The sequence below is a fragment of the Neolamprologus multifasciatus genome, chromosome 3 (genome assembly GCF_963576455.1).
Source record: "Neolamprologus multifasciatus chromosome 3, fNeoMul1.2, whole genome shotgun sequence".
NCBI classification, from domain to species: domain Eukaryota; kingdom Metazoa; phylum Chordata; class Actinopteri; order Cichliformes; family Cichlidae; genus Neolamprologus; species Neolamprologus multifasciatus.
In genome coordinates, this window is record NC_140441.1 from 43,524,346 (window position 1) to 43,544,507 (window position 20,162).

The 20,162-nt window shown below is 42.7% G+C and overlaps 1 protein-coding gene and 1 long non-coding RNA gene across 2 annotated transcripts in view; both read right to left on the minus strand.

Annotated features, from left to right (window-relative positions):
* The window catches only part of LOC146523309 (uncharacterized), a 431,764-nt gene that overhangs the window by 405,120 nt on the left and 6,482 nt on the right, over positions 1-20,162 (minus strand). The window lies entirely within an intron of this gene.
* On the minus strand, positions 922-15,220 carry LOC146523321 (equilibrative nucleoside transporter 2-like). Its single transcript, XM_085143751.1, has 13 exons — positions 15,055-15,220; positions 9,169-9,225; positions 8,939-9,020; positions 8,678-8,823; positions 7,324-7,463; positions 7,094-7,228; positions 6,772-6,869; positions 5,552-5,621; positions 4,917-5,104; positions 4,639-4,744; positions 4,419-4,504; positions 3,609-3,808; positions 922-2,525 (listed from the first exon to the last, which is right to left on the minus strand). Exons 2-13 carry the CDS (start codon positions 9,198-9,200, stop codon positions 2,414-2,416), a joined length of 1,395 nt encoding a protein of 464 aa, XP_084999877.1. The 5' UTR covers positions 9,201-9,225; positions 15,055-15,220; the 3' UTR covers positions 922-2,413.

Sequence of the window (20,162 nt, forward strand, 5' to 3'; positions counted from 1 at the left end):
GAACAGACAAAACACTTACCAGCCTTTTGTTGCCACTGTCTCCAAATTCATTTATGTTTTGAAGTACTAACACCATCAAACTCAAAGTGAGCTTATATTTTGCTTAAAATGAGAAAACTTTCTCAGTTTAAACATTAAATATTTTCCACATTGTTGTAAATAAAATATGGGTTTAAACTTTGCATTGTTTGTATTTATTTTTCCACGATGTTCCTCCTTTTGTTTGGATTGTAAACTTCATGCCTCACTTGGGTTAATTTTTATCATTTACTACAAAACGTTCCTCCTTTTTCTGCCATGTGTGATGTTTAACCAGAGGACCGGTCTTGAGTCCTCCCCCAGTAGACTCCAAATCCAAATAAAGAGTCAGAGAGGAAGAGAGGGTTTAACAGAGCACGGGCAGATGTGCTTTCATGGCAAAAAATGCAACTAATATTAAAAGACTTCCTGAATAAGCTGGATGTCATTGTTTACAGCCAACCTTTATTTCCCCTGCTTCTTCCTTTTTAAAGCTCTTCTGCTGTAATGTTTATTTTTCAGTTAAAAAAAATTGGCTACTTTTGATTCAGTTGCTCAAACACAGGCTCAAAGTTGCCTTCACGGTCACTCTGAGGTCCATGTTTCTTACATGTATAAATGGTTAAATAGCTAATGTGTCTTCTTTCAGACTTTAAGGGGAAATAAATAGACTTTAAAAGTGTAAGATTTATCAAGATTTATTACCACGAAGCATTGTTACAACAGACAAATAGGGACCTTGTGTGGTAGACTTTTTTTTTTTTTTACTACATTTACATGTACACTGTAGCAAATCCCTTACCTGTTATTTTGGATGTAGAAAAAGATCCTGCTGACTGTAACTGTACATACAAATGAACAATCTACACCAAACACACAACCTGTCAAATAAGTTTATTCGCACACGCACACACATACACAGAGGCATGAAGTCCCTTCCCTCAAGTAATTCAGTAAAAATCTGTTCCTGTTGAGCACATCATGTACCAATGTGTCAGACAGAAGGATGTAGAACACAAAACCAAATGTATTGCAGAGCAGACATGAATATTTTAAATTGGGTTGTATTATTAAGGCCCGTCACGTGGAGCTACACACTGCCTGAGAACTACGCACGCCTTCACTTCAAGTCAGTTTAGATTGTTTATAGAAAACAGTAAAGACATTCTTGTTCTTGATTACCACGCTTTGCTTTCCACTGCAACACAACGCACACCTGCTGAAGTGGCATTGACACAACGTTGCAAAAACGTTGCCTTATTTTAGGTTCCTATTTAAAGATGACGACAATCCAGCATAAATCAAGTAAAAAAAAAATATTTAAAAAAAAAAAAACAACTTGAATGTTTCTCCCAGCTTGAGCTCTCGGCCCTTCGCTCACTTTGAAACGACACATTTCAACACATCATCGTTCTATAATCTTCAATTACAGAAAGATAACAAAAACAGAGACTTGTCGAGCACTTCAGTGTACGTAACCCAAGTGTAACATTAAAAAAAAAAATTTAACAGTTCATTTCGATACATTTGAGCAAAGAGAAGTACTATAAAATCAGTGTGGAAGCGAAGCATGGCACAATCGTCTACAAAGGCCAGTATCTGACAGTTCAAATTGGTAAAAAGTAACAAATGATTCCTGTGTTACAGCTACAGAAAATTAATTTACCTGAAAAAACAAATAAATAAACCATCTCCCTGCCATTCAGTAGCATTTTACATCCTGATTGCAAACAGTTTGAGTATTTCCTATGTTTAGAACTTTTCAGGTTCAAAAAAGTCAGCTCAAACTTGACCAGCAGAGGGCAGCATCAGCTCAAACTATGGAGTTGCTGGCCTGAAGAAGAGAAACTACAGAAATAACAGAAGGAAACAAAAACAACTCAGTCTAAAAACTCATCAGCCAAGTCCTCAATACAAAGGAAAATATCACAGTCTCAGCTGTGGAAAAAAAAAGACCTACAGTATATCATACAAAAGTCTTTCTGAGCGCCGTAAAAATCAGTCTCAGTCTCCCTTTATCTACAAGTTATTGGCACAGGGTAATGCCCAGAAATAAAACAGTCAAACATAAATAAACCTCAAAATGTAGAAAAGCACAACAGTGATCAGGGAAAAAAAAAAAAAGACTTCCCACGTTGGAAATGTTTCTAACCTGTTTCTCAGATTAGCAGCAGGTAACATGAGCAGCAGTTCTTTTCAGTAACACGAAGCATTTCCCTTTCTCTTTTCGAAGTGAAGCTAACAATTCCCAAACAGTAGCAGTTCTTCAGCCATGACTGTTCCAGTCTCACTGTGGCGCACATTTCCAGGCAAGCAGGAAACAGGAAAAAGAAAAAGAAAAAACAGAAAGGTCGGCCAGACGGGGGCATTCGTTTTCCTCTTCGTGTGTGTTTAACTAGATCAACTTCCGCAGGGGGAAGGACAGGGCAGCTCCTATGGACAGACCCAGACCCAAGAAGAAGGTCATGAGGGCTCCTGCAGTCTCTGCGTCTTTAGGCTCCACCAACCTGAAGGCAGACATCACGTATTTAATCTTCAGGAACTACAACAACATTGAAAAAGCACACAGTGGCTTCAGGTCTCCTTCACTACAATCATTAGTGGACATTCAGCTTGCTGTGCCCTTTGGTCATGTGATCCAGGTACAGCCCAAGAACGCATTCAAGTGTGCATAACAAGGTGCAATCATATTTCTGTGATTTCACCTTAAAATCTGTACTCATATCTCATTTTTTCCTTGTTGTTATTTGTTACAGTTTTTGCTCCTGGTACACAAATAAGTCTTCATGTCTTCCTTACAGTATCCTCGCCACTTTTTCCACTTCACCTTAAATCAGCGGTCCCCAACCCCCGGGCCTCGTGAGTCGTTTGGTACTGGGCCGCGAGAGTTGAGGCTCAGGCGTGAAATGTATAGTTTTCAGGGTTTTTATCGGTTTTCAGCGTTATTTTGTTATCGTTTTTATCATTAACTCGGTTTTCCTGGGTCTTTTTACGTGTGTTATGAATAAATCTTCTTTTTTTCGGTACCGGTACTAGTTTTATTTTGTTGTATTTATCCGCGACACCTTAAAGGCCGGTCCGTGAAAATATTGTCGGGCATAAACCGGTCTGTGGCGCAAAAAAGGTTGGGGACCGCTGCCTTAAATGAAACCTTTCCCCTACATGGGTACATGAGGCGTGGCAGTATGCTGATTGCAGACACAAAGCACAAACCCATGGATTTAGAATGACTCACTAACATAACAGCATGATTCATAACTCAGGGGTAATTTTGCATGTGTGAACATTTCCATGCTTCCACATACAAAGTTGTGTCTAAAACGGGCATACAGATTTGAAAGACTACACCACCGTCATGTAGATGAATTTCAGAAGCTGTAAAAGGCGATTACACTAAGCTGTTACAGACTCCTTAAACACATCATGAGCCCCAAAACAACACAACACTGTTTAAAAACTGTAAATCTTTTGGTCCCAAACTCCAATAATAAGCAACCAAAACACGTCCACGTGACAAGAATCAGAACACAGTCCTGCAGCTGTCTGCGGAGTGATCGTGTAACCTCTGAATGCGTCGACGCTGTACTCACTGTGGCGCGTAGGACATGGACAGGCAGACGAAGTAGCCGCTGGACAGAGAGAAGAAAACCATGATGACAGAAAATGCTGCGTCGTGTTCAAATAAAACAGGAAGGTAGTTGCGGCTCTGGACATTACAGAACATCAGCAGAGGGATGAACACGACTCTGGAGATCACCAGCACCGGGAAGAGACGGGACTCTTTAGAGGGCTGCAGAGGAGAGATGTAGGAGAATACATGAAGACATGAAACTGGTTAAAAGCATGCTAGTATTCTGATTTACGCTCATTCAGGTAATCCAAAATAATTTCACTACAAGACGATGCAGTGCACCTACTGCTGTCTGAAGCTTACTGGAGCAAATACGTGGCTACGTCATTTAGCACCAGTGACCAAAAACCCTAACAATTAAACGACCTCCTTTTAGGAAGCGTTTGGTGACAGTGGGAAGGAAAAACGCCCCTTTTAACAGGAAGAAACCTCCAGCTCAGGATAACACATTCATCTGGATTCAGCTGGATTTGGGAGTCGCTTCATAATGACAAGTCTTGTGGTGAGTGCGCTCTGGGCGTTTGTGCTAAAAGCTTTTGTATAACGTGCTAAAATCTGCATTTAAGCACAATTTTGTGCATCAATACACAGTAAAAGATTTTCCTCCTTGTTTGTTTCATATTTGCTATATACACATACATATTTGTCATATTAAAAAAAAGCAAACAATGAATGAATGAATGAAAGAATGAGAACAGCTCAGTTTTTTGCTGATGAAATATAATAAGTCCAGTCTAGACAGAAACATAAATGACATATGGAAACCTACCCAGCGTATCTTTGTGGTGATGGTCCGGCCGAGCCAGTCGTTAATATTGAAAATGAGGAAGCAGCACACTGAAATAAAATAGCTCTCTGAAGAAAGAATGAGTACAAAGATACATTTTTATATCGCGATAGGAAGGCTACAAAAGAGATGCACTATATTTGTTGCCATCTGCTAAATGGATGTTGAACGCAGCTGTACTGAAGCGAGTGTTCGGTCTTACCCCAATTTTTTCCTTTGGATGTGGTTTTCACATCTACGGTGATGGCAGGGAACACAGACAGAGTGACTGTGAAAACGAAGGTGACGCAGAACGCCATCACCCAGACCTGAAAACGAGAACATGGATTTATTTATTTAGTATTTTAATATTTGTATACAATGAACTGATCTAAATTGTTTCAGCTTAAATCAAAACGACGACTAACAAAACGATCTCGGATAAAACTGGACTTTCTTTCCATTTTAGTAACGTTGTGATATCATTCCACACGAGGATACCTTTTTAAAGACCTCTAAAACCGAGGCCTTGGCTTGCCCCCCCTCCACCTGCTCCAGGGGCAAGAAGGCCTGCTTGGTTCCATCAGACCTCGGCTCGGCCTCTGCGACGCTGCTACCTTTGGCCGAGTTGTCGATTGCTGATCCGTTAACGTGCCCGGCCGGCTTGCCATTTTCCACAATGCTGCTTTCTGCAATTGAATGTATATAAAGCATCACTTCCGCTGTTTCACTTTCACACAAAAACATTATTATTCAAAATGTGCTCAAAGGTTTCAAATGTGGGATCTGGTTGAGTGAATTATGACTAATTGGACCTCTATGGGCTTTTTAGCATTCATAAAAAGGCAGGAGGCTGTGTGAGCCTCACAAACCCACCTTTGTTAGGCACCGTCTAATTGGATAAACAGAGGGTCAACTGACTTAATGAGATAATGTTCCACTGAATTGATTTGATTCAACCAGACTGCGAGGGACAGAATTGTGAACTGAGTCGAAAAGCAAACAAACGTTCGCTCATTGTCGCAGCAACGTCGGACAGATTTTAAGGCTTCTGGTGTTCAGCGTGTGGAGCAGCTTGGAAAGGAATGGCATTCATTCAGGGATGGTGAAGAGTTGTTTGTGTAGCCAAAGCTTACCTTTCAGCAGCTCGTCTGTGGTGTCTGCCTCATACGTGCTGCTTTTTTTCAAATAATACTGAGCAAACCCCTGCATGAAAACAAAAACACAACACAAGAGTCAAGCAGCTGAAATATCAAAATATAATAAACATTAGGTTTTTGGGTTTTGTAATCAAGTTTATACTATAATGGATTCACTTAGGATGCCAGTGAGCACTTGTGATACAAAGTCCAAAACCACTGTGTGTTCAACATCCATCTTTATATACTTTATTCTGTTTACTCAGAGACAGTTTGACACTTGCAGTCGAAAAATGCTACAAATTCCCACATCCAGGTTCATCTGCATACAAACTCTCCACACACACTGGCTGTGTCCCAATTCAGGGTCTGCACGCTTGAAGTACGCATTTTAAGTGCGATTACGTCACCGCCACGCGACGACGGCTGTCCCAATTCGAAGTGCACTTCAAATGCATACTCCAAATGCGCAGTAGATTTCCCCAAATATCAAGCGTGGTCCGGTGCACGCTTCGTGGTCCCATATATCCCACAATTCATAGCGCGGCGGTGGGTGTGGATAATTTTGCCGCAAAATACGGCAGAAGGGAGCGGCCGAAAAGTGAACTGTCAAAAGTAAGTACTGAATATGATGTCACTTATACATATGTAATAATAATAATAATAATAATAATAATAATAATAATCTGACAATACTATAATATTGGCCATATTATATTTACATTACCACAGTGAGATGACTTTAGTCTCATGAAGAACATGAGCTAATTGTTATTTACTAACTAATCTTAAATGACTGTTCAGTACAGAAATGAAGCCCAACAATCATGTTTTACAGTCCTGTGGTTTCAGCCTCAGATACTCAACTAATCAAAGTGATGTCATGACATAAATGAATGATCAACAAAACATTTTTTCTCCTTTATTTATGTCACACAATTTCATGTTTCTCGCGGTTAGTATCATGGTTGCTAGGCAACCTGAACAGCGCGACGAAGGCTAGACCGTCCCATTTCACAAGCCTCTCACTTCCGCACTTCTCGTACTTATAGTACGCACCGTACGTAGTACACGTAGTGCGCGTACTTCAAGCGTGCAGACCCTGAATTGGGACACAGCCCCTATCTGCTTTCAGATAGTGTGTGTGGAGAGTTTGTATAGGTGAGGTCAGATGGATTGTGGGTAATGCAGTTATGCTGAGAGGACAGCTGACTGACCAGGCGTGGCAGCACCAAGTAGCTGAAGAGTGTGAGCAACGTCCCCATACACGGTGTGATGAAGTAACCCAAAGCTGCCGTTTCATGGTCCGTTTTACCTGAGTGACAAACGCACACAAAGCAGAGTTACTGAAGCATTCTGGGACAGAAATAAAAGACAAAAATAAACGTCCAACAAAACCAAGTGTGCTCAGGTTTCTTTGAAAGCAGTGTGGTGTGCGGTGTCATGCTGATTGCTCCCGTTGATTTTCAATGCCCTTGGTTACCAAGCAACTGAGGATTAGGAGCCCACTGGAAGCTTGTGTGGATGTAAGTGACTCACTTCCTATGGCTATTAGCATGGCGATGGCAGCGAATGTCCCAGCGAGGCCCTGGCCACTCATAAAGATGCTGCTGTACTTCTGAGGCAGCATCCCCACAAGGCCGAACAGACTGCCCTGCAGCACGGCACCAAACGCTGACGAGGGAGGAAAAAAAGGGGGCTTTTATTGTAGCATCTTATCACTCAAACACATCCGTCTCCCACATATACATAGAAGCACGCTGACTTACAGTTGATGAACCAGATAGTAGCCATGGTGACCGAGAAGAAGCAGTCTTCCTCCATGGGCACTTTGACCAAAACTGCTGTGAGGATGAAGAGCAGCAGGATGAAAACAAGGCTACCTGCGATACGTATCGCCTCCGATATCCTGAAACACACAGTTACAACACAGTTAACCATGAAGGATCTAGCAGATCATAAAATATACCACAGAGCAACAGTCTGAGTATACTTTTACAGAGCACCATCGGGAAACAGACATCCTGTAAGGACGACGATGTGTCGAAGCAAATTAACTTCAACACATCGTCGTCCTCTAATAGGCAATAAACATCCGTCTGTTAGAGCGGCAGACATTCACGCAGCAGGAAGAGAAAAGTTCATGTGACAAATAATATAGTATAGGATCAGAGATTTCTCACGACACCATGGCAACAAGGCTTTCTGTAATGCCGGGCTCACACTGTGCGATTTTTTCAGTCGCGCGATTCAGCTCCTGCTCAAACTGTACGATTGACTCGCAGGGGTTGGAAGTTCGTAGGTCACGATGCAGAGTCTCACACTATACGATCCGATGCTCTGATGCGACCTGAGTGCTCACACTGTGCGTCCATAAAATGAAGGTTATAACAGAAATTCTGTCCCTCGCTCTCCCTTCTGTCTTTCACTCACACAGACACGCACACCACCGCCATCAACTTCGCTAAATTGCTAATGAAAAACATGATCAGGCAGCTGTGATTGAGCAGCAATGTCCATCCAACTATTTTCACGGTTGTTGTGGTCGTGATAATTTTGTGAGGCCACATCGAAAAGGCTCGGATGAGCTTTCCAAAGTTCTACAAGTGCCTCCATCGCTTGTGTCCAGATCACATGCTGCACCGCCGTGCTACTCCGTCTTTTTCGCTGACATTTGTGTTTGCATGTGTGCAGTGTGAGAAACTGCGGTGACACCCTCACGACCAAGCGTTTGATGATCGCGAGCTGGTCGTGAGGTGTTAATCGCTTCTCGTTACCCCACGTATACTACACGATGCACGATGCACGATGCACGATGAAGGCCAAAATCAGGCCGATCGCCAAAACGGTCGCACGACTCAAAATGGGCCAAAAATTGCACAGTGTGAGCCCAGCATTATCTGTTTTTTGGGCTAAAGATGTGTTCATTAATGTGACTGCATGACCTTCAGACTTGTGTTATGTTAAAAGAGAGAAACATGTTATTAGGTATAATCAGATTCCTACTGCCATTAAAGACAAATAACTAGGCTGCTGATTCAGACATAAAGGTGACATGTTCAAGTGCAGCCAGATCATGAGAAAGGATGATCTGCATGTTTGAAAGCGCTTTAACACACTGACCTCGGGTAGAGGAAGGAGTTGAGCAGGGTAAATAGCAGCAGAGGCAGCTGAGACAGCAGAGTCATCCAGTTGTTGAAGTAGTACTCTTTGCGGACGACCTCGGTCCCGTTGCTCGATTCTGCTGTATCTAGTCGACGTTGGAAGTACTACACACCACAAACACAGGGCTTTTCATTCAAAAATACGACAACAAATCTACATCTGACGTATAAAATACAAAATATACTATCACTGAAAACCCAGCACAAGTCTTGTTTTTACCAGTGAAGCTGTCATGAAGAAATTCCATGGCAGCAGCGTTCCCAGGCCCAGAATGAAGAACATGAGTCCCACCATGTAGTATCTGTAGATGGGGGAAAGGGATGGTGCATGAATATTGGTGAAATCTTCTGTCCCCTTATGCAACAAAACATGTTTAGGTGTCACGCAGAAACTGTGGCTGAGAGCAAAACGAATGGGAAGTGAAAGTTGCTGCTGTTTGTGTAACTCACCGGTCCTGAGGGGCGTCTGTTCGTCGCTTCATCCTGGTGTCGGAGTTTGTTGAGACTCTAAGGCCAATGGGAGAGGAAAAAGGGTCAGCCACGTTTCCAAAGTCAGGAAAAAATACTGTTTGTGTGCGCGACACTCTTCTGCCAAGGTTTCACTCATAAGTAATGCAGGAATGTGTTTAAATACTGGCGAGAGGCTGTGAGGGGCTGGCCAAATACAACCGGCTCTAGAGACGCTGTATGGTACATACATGCCACACATTTTACATCTTATAATTTAAGCCTTACTGACAGATTTGTTTTTCCATTTACTACAGCAACATTCGGTTATCATCTGTCAACATCTGTCACGGTTGACACACTTCTCTCCATCTGTGTCAGGGGTTAAATATGTATCTAAACTTCTGCTTGTGACATAAAGCAGAGTTTCACTCCCACTTGAGATCAAAGTGGGCTGCAGCATGTAAAATGACTTTGACATTCCTTGTTACTTTCTGGGTTAAAGTTACTTTGACTTAACCACGTCATGTGACATAAGAATGGACCTAGCAGCTGTGTAAGCAGCCATGAATGACAGGAGTGCACACATCTAATTAAACAACACAACTAAGTGCAATTTCAACGATTTTCAATAGAGGTGATGGCAATGGAAACTTGTTCAGCCTCTCTCCAATGTGTCCACCATTAGTCATGAATTTGACTTCACACCTTGTGTACACACAAATTACTGCAGTACAGCCTCGGGGAGGACAGACAGGTATTGAGTTCTCACTGGAAAAAGACATTTCCACTAGGGCTGCCACGATTAGTCGACTAGTCACGATTACGTAGACTATTAAAATCGTCGACGACTGATTTAACAGTTGACGCGTCGTTTGAAGCTTTGTAAGATCACAAAAGACGCAGGAATAAGTAGGATTTAAGAGTGTAATAACGGACTGAAACAGAAGATGGCAGCACTGCATTAGGGGTGGGGGAAAAAAATCGATACTGTGTAGTATCGTGATATTTTGTTTGCTAATAATGTATCGATACAGGGACAGCAGAAATTGATATTTTGTTACAAAAAAGGTTTTTGTGCTCCGACTTCAGAGCATGTTGATCCTTTTTTTGGCAGCAATAAACATGACAGTTTACTTATTTTAATTTAAGACGTGTTTTATTTTAATTAAGTTTAAAACTTTTTTATTTAATGTAAAATTATATTTTGTTTTAATTTACTTTCAAATTCTTCAGTTGCTGAATGGGCTGCATAGTTTTCATAAACTGCATAGTTCAGAATAGCTATAATTGTACCAGATGGTTGCGTTCAGTTAAGTTGGACTAGACTGTAATACAAACCGTTCAGTTTGTCAACAATAAAACTGAAATGAGAGAAAGACTGAGTGTGAGACTTTGATATTAGAGAAAATGAATATTGATAAAGTTTACCTTTATGTACAGAATCTGAATATCGCAAAATATTTTTAAAAATTGCAATAATATCGTATTGTGTGTTAAGTATTGTGATAATATCGTATCGTGGGATGTATGGTGATTCCCACCTCTACTGACTAAGTGCAATTTAACGATTTTCAATAGAGGCGATGGCAATGGAAACCTGTTCAGCCTCTCTCCAATGTGTCCACCATTAGTCATGAATTTGACTTCACACCTTGTGTACACACAAATTACTGCAGTACAGCCTCGGGGAGGACAGACAGGTATCGAGTTCTCACTGGAAAAAGCCATTTCCACTCACTCACAGGAGGACATGTAAGGCTGCTCCACTGTTTGTTTTCTAAACTCACTTTTTTACATTCAGTAAACACAAAAACATTAAACTGAATACACAATATTCATCTCTTTTCTGTAATGGTAATGAAAATGTACTTCACTGGCTGACATAATCATTACCACATCACTCATGCCGCTACTAAATTAAAAGCAGAGCTGTAAATACTGGGCGGGCATATCCAAACAATAAAGCAACAAAGACGATACTTTATCTTTTAGATACAGTAGCATTCATCATGGGAGGATAATAACAGAAACAGCACTAAAGACTATAAACCTGCTGGGATTTGCTCTTCATTTACTCTTTCCGCACCACCTGCCCACCTGACAGTGTGACAACAACAGCCCATCAACCATTTACGGCTGAGAGGTTACTGGGTTGTGATGTTCAAAGAACAAAAAAAAGGATACCTCGTTTACATCAGGATATATTTGGTTTTATTAAAAGGCCCCATACTGCAGATGCCATCATATTCAGGCTTTAAAACTGGCTGCATGGTTAACTTTTTTATGAGTGTAATCAGAATGCAATAATGTTGCTTAACTAAAAACACTGATGCTGCTTCTGGATGACTGACTGAATGCTTTACCCAGACCACAGAGACATGACAAAAGCAATATGAGTCACACATGTCACATGAAGGCAGGACAATAAACTACATGTGTGACCTCCGACCTGATTCTCAGTTCCTGTTGGGCCCCTTAGGGAAGTCAGTCTAACACCCTGTGCCTAATTAAATGCCTGTTGTTGCCGTTTGGACAGACTGTGTTTCAGTGGCCATAAAATCTGACACTGGCATGTTTAATTTCTCTCTCACTACCATAAATACTCGTAATGTTCCCCTAATCCAGTCTTGACTAATACTGTGTTGTGTCAAGGATCAGGGTGACTTTGGCAATCCTTATGACAGGATGTCTCATTCTTATTCATACAGCTATAATTCTTAGTTTTACAGCACAGTAGTATTTCTTTCTAATAAGGCAAGAGACAGATTCAGAAGCAGCGAGCGTTGATTTCCTGGAGGACCAGGCTGTTTGTTATGCAGCTGTGAAGGAGGATGTAGTATGGTCTATTCTTCCCCCCCCCCCCCCCCCCCCCCCCCCCCCCCCACCGAGTTTCATTTACACTTCTTTGTCGTGGTTTGGTTTTCATCTGTAAAACTTCTTTTGACACCTCCTTCCAACAAAGGCAGGTGTGACAGACCAAAAAAACACTGTTACAGTTGAGTTATAGGTCCTCACTATTATGAGTGTCCTTGATCGTCTATAAATGGCTGGGTTTATACGCCGGTCTACTCCTCGCTTTGTTAGATAAGCTAAAAATCCATGTGTGCTTCCTCCCTGGTGAGACAGTTGGTTGAACATCCTCTGCCCTCTTCCCTCAGTGACAGAGCTTTCAAAAGCCATCATCCACTAAATCAGCCTGGTCAGAATCGTTACAGTCCAACCAAACAGGACTTTTTAAGCAGCGAAGCAGAACTAATTAAACTGAACTGGTAAATCATGAACAAGGCTAAAGTCATGGGGCCATAAAAAGCTGCCAGCTTCATATTTTCAAGCATATTGCGAAAGACATTCAGGTAAAAATGATCGCCATGCTGCGGTTTGACAATGACTACCTGGCGGCACCTTCAAAGTTATTTAAAAACATCTAGAGGTACAATTTACAAGTTTCACACTGTTCTCTGTACGCTCGGTGTTGGGTGTGCCACGTGTCCCATCAAGGACACAGTGATACAAACACGTCCAGGGGTCATTTAAGATAATGACCCCTGGACCCCTTTACATAATCAAACGCTCCGGTCACAGGACCCGACCAATGAAGAGACTGCAGATCGCTCACAAACACGATACTGTCAGCGCCTAAACTTGTAAGACTAAGAAAGAAATTACATGTGTAGGGCGACGAAAGGACAGAAACACTTAAAAACAACAAACATAAATAAAAGCTGGACGTCAATTAGTAAAATAATTTATAAAGCCCAAAAACAACCTAAAGAAATGTTTTGGCAGGTTTACATATAAGAGCTGACGACTCATTTAATATTCTAGTCTGTTGCCCTGTCGTCTCTATTATGAAGGTGTGCCCGGCCCTCTTTCACCTTCAAAAACAAGTAGGACAAGCAGGATAAGAGGGGCATTTTGCTCAAGTCGTAGACACTCCCAGGTCTGTGAACTTTAAGTAAATAACTGCCCAACACAGCTCACACACAGCTAGGCTTCAAATCCAGCAGCTACAATGAGGCAGTCACTCCCTGGGGTGAAGCTATAATTTGAGTATTAGTCAGAAGTTGGTACCATACTCTGGGTGTTTAGCTTGAGAGCTTGGAGGCATTTAAACAGGATATGAGTGTTGAAGATAACAGCTGATGTTGGCTAATATGCATTTATTTTGCTCCTAGCAACAGCAAAGCAATATTTGTGTCCTTGTCATTTTGGGACAAAACCTAATCTGTCTCCAGATATCCAAGTTACTCAAAACACTGTAACGAAGGCTTTCCAATATACGTAATTTACTTAAGTAATGCATTCACACACGCTTTATTTCTTTCACTGTCAGACATCAATAAACATCTTAAAGACACCTTCGGGCTAGCTATGTCGAGATGCTGGGGCCATAAAAAAAGCCGTAATGGTATTCTGTCCTGCTCCTTCACACACACCTCCAGAGTTATACAGCACAAGGAGCTACAGCAACAGCTGAGGTCAGGAGCAACTAAGCTCTGTAGGTGAAATGGTGCAAGCATGAATCTTTTTTTTAAGTCAAGAATAGAAAAAAAACCGCAACTCTTCCTTATAAATGGTTACGCTCAGTGAAAATACATCAAATAAATGAAACCAAACCAATCGGGCCAAATTAGGTCAAGACATTTGGGAACTACAGAGTCAGTTTTGTTTGTCACAAGCTGCTTCTGTTGTCTGTAATAACAAATCCTAAGTCTAGACAATCTGGTCCTTAAACCTCACACAGTATAACATTCATCTGTCAAGTCTCGTCTTGTATTTAAGTGTAATCAACGTACAACAAACCCTGAGGGAACTGAACCCCTTCTGACACACAGCTCCCAAAATGTAAGAGTTTAAAAGCAATTAGAACCATAACTATGGAAAGGGAAAGGACTGATGTGCCTGTCTATTGAACTGATGTGTCTATTGAATAGGCACATACTTCTCTTCTTTCCTGGACCTCTTTGTGTTCACTCACAGGGGAATGTAAATCATTTGGACTAAGAGCAGATTCCTCAGACAGATGAAGATATTCCACCGTCTCACCATCAGAAGCTCAGACACTAGATTCCTGCAAGGTGACCAATTGTGGTCTTTCAGGGTATCTAAAAAGTAACTGCAACTAAAAGTACAAAAGAATCCCACAAAGATGATAACACAAACTTACTAATAATCAAACAGAAAAACAAACAGAATATTCAATTATAAAAAATGAACTGAAAATTTCACAGTTTATTAAGTGCTGACATAAGCTGACTAAAAGTAGAGACGTGCTATTTTTATGTGCCCATTATTTTATTTTATTTTCACCCCAATGGGCTGAAACACAAAGCCCGAAGGTCAATACGCAGACACACTACTATCGCACAGTACAGGTGCGTGTAACACCTACATGGCTTCCGTATCGAGTCACAGGGGCATTCTTACTGTAATCTGACCATGTGCGCACATGGCAGCAGCCATTCACGCCACAAAACCAAACGTATGTGCCATTGTCAGACTCAACTAAGTACTACCTGGTTAAATTCGGTTATTTACTCAAAGACATTCAGCCCGAGTTCATTTCACTCCAGACTGTAAAACACATTTTTCTTCATTATCTGGTTCAGTAGTTACTTACTACACTGTAGTAACTACATTATTCAAAGAGGTAAACTCCCGTTAAATATGATCTTCACTGGACGAGGGGATATTATGTTGAACATTGCGGTTAGTCTCGATAGTGATGCATCACTTTGTACTCGGTAGACGCACGTTTCAAGGTGTACAAGAGACAAGAGGAGAGCTGCTATCACCGCGTAACTACAGCGACTGCGAATATCACGTCTCATCACGGTAAGCTAACACAGTGCCAGCTAACGTGATGTACGAGCGTGAAACACTCACCGAAAAACCGATGCTGCCGTCACGCTGTTAACATAATGTGCCTGCTGTTCGCGGAAAGGTTCAGTAAGCCAGAGGGTCCAAACATATATGTTTGCTGTCCATTCACATGGCGGGAAATGTAGAAATCGCAACGGTTGATAGACGCGCACATTTTATAGCACAATAACCGGTACAACCCGCCTCCTTAAAAAAAAGAGGCAAAAAGCACTTCCGGTGTGCATTTCAGCTCTACTGTTTCAGCACATCTCGTTTGACACGCTGAATTAATAGTGCTGTTTTAATAAAATTAATTAAACAAAGAGGCTCAATTATTAGTGCTACTCTGATTTTTAAATTTACAACTGACTTATATTATTACAGGGTTTGTTTGGGGGGAGGGGGGGGCTAAAGCAGTCGACACAACTTTAAAACAAAGCTCAGTTTAGGGTGGATGAGAGCTTTGCAATTTTTTGAGACCGTAATATATATTTCACGTTTATATGAATAAATGTACAGAAAAAATGACAAACACAACTGCAATGGTAACACCCAGCTCTTCTATGAAAAGAGGAACGACATCTCCGGGAATTTTATTTTATTTTATTTCCTCTGGTTAACTTACATGCTATAGCTGAAGAGGCATGTTTTACACACACACACACACACACACACATATACTATCAGTCAAACGTTTGGACACCTTCTCATTTAATTTCTTTTCTTTATTTACATTGTAGATTCATAGATTTCATGCCTTCACTGAGAATGAACACCTAATTATGTAGCAAACAAAAAAGTGTGAAATAACTCAAAACATGTTTTAGATTTTCCAAAATAGCCACCCTTTGCTTTGCACACTCTTGGCATTCTCCAGATGAGCTTTTGGGGTCATTGTCCTGTTGAAAAGTAAATGATGGTCCAGCTAAATGCAAACTGGATGGGATGGCATGTCACTTCAAGATGCTGTGATCGCCATGCTGGTTCAGTGTGCCTTTAATTTTAAAATTTTGAATCCCCAACAGTTTCACCAGCCTTTAAAAAAAAAAATCCCTGTCCTTCCATGATGGTGCCTCCTCTTCCTCAGGTTTCTACTGCCTGAGATATTCACTGAGCACGCGGTCGGTTGGGGCCATCTTACTTTGTGAATGTTTGTTGTCTCATCCTGAACCGTAGTGCTGACACTCACCAGTCCCCGGCCTCCTTCCTTCCCCTTAGCATACAGCCTCAGGGTGCTGGACTTGGGGTGAAATCTTGTTCTTACTGTTCAGCTGACTTCTCAGGACTTGCCTGGCCCTCTGCAGGTACTTGGTGGTTTTTGAGCGACCTCCTCATGGTTCCCATTTGCCTGTGGGATCCTCAGGTACTTGTAACTGAGCTCTATGTCTGCAATGTTGACCCAGGCGGGTGGAGGTGGCCGGCAATGGAGATGAACCCTTTCAGGTGGCAAGGCAGGAGGCTGGAGCTGACAGAATCAAAGGAACTTAGGTGGTCCCACATTGGTGACAATGGAAGGTCTCCGTATCAAGCATCTAGTGTCCGGAGTAAGTGTCTGGCCGTCCGGCATCCAGCAATTGCGTGGCAGACGACAGGTGTCTGCTGCCCGGCATCCATCAGTATGTGGCAGCCATCAGCATGCATCATCCAGCGGCAACGCGTGGCAGGCAGTAGCAGTCCAACATCTGGCATCAGACGACATTGTGGTAGGCAGCAGGTGTCAAGCGGCTTTTGTCCTTCGTCTGGCATCGGCGTGGCAGGCAGCAGGTGCCCGGCGTCTGGCGTCTGGCATATGGTATATGGCGCCTGGCATCTGGCATCTGGCGTCTGGCGTATGGCGTATGGCGTCTGGCGTCTGGCGTCTGCCATATGGCGTCTGGCATCTGGCGTTTCGCATCTGGTGTCTGGCATCTGGTGATGGCTTGGCAACCTGCAGGTGTCTGGCAATGGTGTGGCAAGTGGCAGGAGTCTGGCTTCTAAGATTTGGCGTCCAGCAGGTGTCTAGCGTCCTATGTGGCAGGCAGCAGGTGTCTGAGCTACTGACAAACTGGGCATTGCCAGTGGGGAGCTTGTGCAGCTCAGTACGTGGATGCCCCATGAACAGAGCAAAGGAGTGCAGAGGAGTGAGCACACATAATCCTGATTACCCTGATGTGCATTAAAAGCTCGCCAGCAGGAGGACGGTGTTGACAGAACCAAAGGAATTTAGGTGGTCCCACACTGGTGATAATTGAAAGTCTCTGGGGGAAAATAGGTGTCCAGCGTCTGCTGTCCGGAGTCCCGCGATGGCGTGGCAGGCGGTAGGTGTCCAGCGGCAGGTGCCCGGCATTCAGCAACAGTGTAACAGGTGGCAGGTTCCGCTGTCCGGCATAAAGCTACAGTGTGATGGGCAGCAGTGTGGCAGGTGACATGCATCAGCCATCTGGCATCTGGCCACTGAGTGGCGTGTGGCGACGACGTGGCAGGCAGCAGGTGTCCAGCTTCTGGACCTCGACCTATGGCATTTTTTGCATCAGTCAATGTTTGTCTCCGGACTGTGGAGGACCAAGGGAGAACCCACATAGGCACAGGTAGAACACGCAAAGACTACACGGAAAGTCTCCAGATGTCTGCCAGTTTGAAAATAAAAATGTTAGATTTGACACCACAGAGCATGTTATAAAGTGCACATTATCAGCATTCTCAAAACATCCTCAGAATGCTACCCTCAAAGCATCACGTCATGGTTTATTGTGTTGCACATGGGCAGCAGCATCAGCAGATCTGCTGGCTGGTATGTTTAGATTCAATTCAATTCAATTGTATTTATATAGCGCCAAATCACAACAACCGTCACCTCAAGGCACTTTATATTGTATACAATAATACACACAGAGAAAAACCCAACAATCAAATGACCTCTTATGAGCACTTTGGCGACAGTGGGAAGGAAAAACTCCCTTTTAACAGGAAGAAACCTCCGGCAGAAACAGGCTCAGGGAGGGGCGGGGCCATCTGCTGCAACCGGTTGGGGTGAGAGAAGTTAGACAGGATAGAAGACATGCTGTGGAAGAGAGACAGAGATTAATAACAAGTACGATTCAATGCAGAGAGGTCTATTAACACATAGTGAGTGAAAAAGGTGACTGAAAAGGAAAACCTCAATGCACATCAATGGGGATAAAAACCCTGATGTTAGGTAGTGCAGTACTGATTTTCTCAGAGCGTAACCTTAGAAGGGGTTTGTGATGATTTTCCCTGCCCATTTCCTGGTTCTTGAGAGGTGCAGGTCCTGGATGGAGGGCAGGGGGTGCCGATGATCTTCTCTGCTGCCCGTACAGTTCACTGCAGCCTGCTCCTGTCCTGTTTAGTGGCTGCACCATACCAGACTGTGATGGAGGAGCACAGGACAGACTCAATGATTGCCGTGTAGAACTGGATCAGCAGCTCCTGTGGAAGACTGTACTTCCCAAGTTGTCTCAGGAAGTACATCCTCTGCTGGGTCTTTTTGAGGATGGAGTTGATGTTGGTCTCCTTCAGGTCCTGGGAGATGGTGGTACCCAGGAACTTGAAGATCTCCACAGTCGACACCGGGCTGTCTGATCTGGTGAGGGGGAGCAGTGTTGAGGGATGTCTCCTGAAGTCCACTGTCACCTCTACAGTCTTAAGCGTGTTCAGCTCCAGATTGTGCTGACTGCACCAGAGTACCAGCCGCTCAACTTACTGCTGGTATGCAGACTCATCACCATCCTTGATGAGTCCAATGATGGTGGTGTCATCTGCAAACTTAAGGAGTTTAACAGCCGAGTTCTTGGAGGTGCAGTCATTATTCACTTTACTCTTAGTGATCCAGTGGTTGTGTATTCTGTGTCTGCTGACATGGGGTTTGAATCCACATATATTTCCATTATACTTTCATGCAGCTGTTTTTCTTAAATTTATGGTGTACATATTAGTTATCAATGAAATTCACAGTTCTCTCTTGTTGTGCATATATATTTTTGCAGTCTCTCATAGTATAAGACCCTTACTAAGTGCCTGTGACCCTTTTTCTTTAACTTCATTTATTTTAGGCTACTGTACTATTTTTATTTTTTCCCTTCTGGGATCAAAAAAGGAACTTACCTCCCAGTCCAGGGAGCTCCCGGTCCATGTGTACATCATCATCATTGAAGAAGTGGCTTTAGACTGTAGGTGTAAATAGATGAAAGAGTTGTGGCCTGTGATTTGCTCAGCCAGAGACTGTTTGGTTTCCCAGATGTATACGTCACAAGAATCCTCTTGACACTTAAACACAAACATTTTATGTTGTTCTGTTTGTGCTAGTAGACCAGATCCATGGCCTGAACTAATTGTTGTCATGAGTGATGAAAATGATGAAAATACTGACTCTAAATGAACAGAATAATTTTTTTTATTTTACTGCCCAGGGACCATTTTAGTGCCCAGGGACCATGTCCCATCCAAAAGGCAAACAGGGCAAAATAACAGACTTTTATTCAGTCAAACTTTAGCTCTCAAAAACAATAAACTATCAAAACATTGATATATATGTTTTATCATATCAAAATATATTGTGGTTGTACAACACTCAATTCATAGAAGATACAGTTTTCTACTTCTATGAAAAAAGGAAGGACATGCCCAGGAAACTGAGTTACTTCAGTTGATTTCCTTTGGTTAACCTAGTTGCTGTAGCTGAAGGTATAGCAAGTCCCTCAAGCCCAGGTCCTCTACCAGAGGAGTTTGAAAGTCTTGTGCAGTATCTTAGCTGTATATAGGACAAGACTGTTCAGGATGTCTCTGTCCAGTACCAGGAATCTGCTTGTGCCTGGAATCCGCTTGAGCCCCTCTTCCACTTTGGAAATTACACCTCATAATGCTTCTATAACCACTGGGACCACTTTGGGCCACGTCTGCTCCAGTTGTTACTTTAGTTCCTGATAATTCTCTATTGTCCCACACTCCTTCTTCCTGTTGCTGTCCACTGGCATTGGCACATCTTGTCAACCACTATGTGGTTGGTTGGCCAGCAGCTGCTTGCCTCTCTGGAACTCAAAGGCCCAAATGACCTTAGCCCTGGTTTTCTGAACCCCCTTTGGTGCTGTCTCCCATTGGAGCTTTGGAGACTTCTAGTCGATATTTAGCACAGATGT

What these genes read in the sequence shown, in the direction of transcription:
- LOC146523321 (XM_085143751.1), bottom strand. Translation starts at nt 9,200, where the DNA reads ATGAAGCGACGAACAGACGCCCCTCAGGACCG. An exon ending in CATGCTAATAGCCATAGGAA is followed by an intron (nt 6,870 to 7,093) that starts GTGAGTCACTTA and finishes TTTGTCACTCAG; the next exon opens with GTAAAACGGACCATGAAACG. An exon ending in CACAGACGAGCTGCTGAAAG is followed by an intron (nt 5,105 to 5,551) that starts GTAAGCTTTGGC and finishes ATTCAATTGCAG; the next exon opens with AAAGCAGCATTGTGGAAAAT.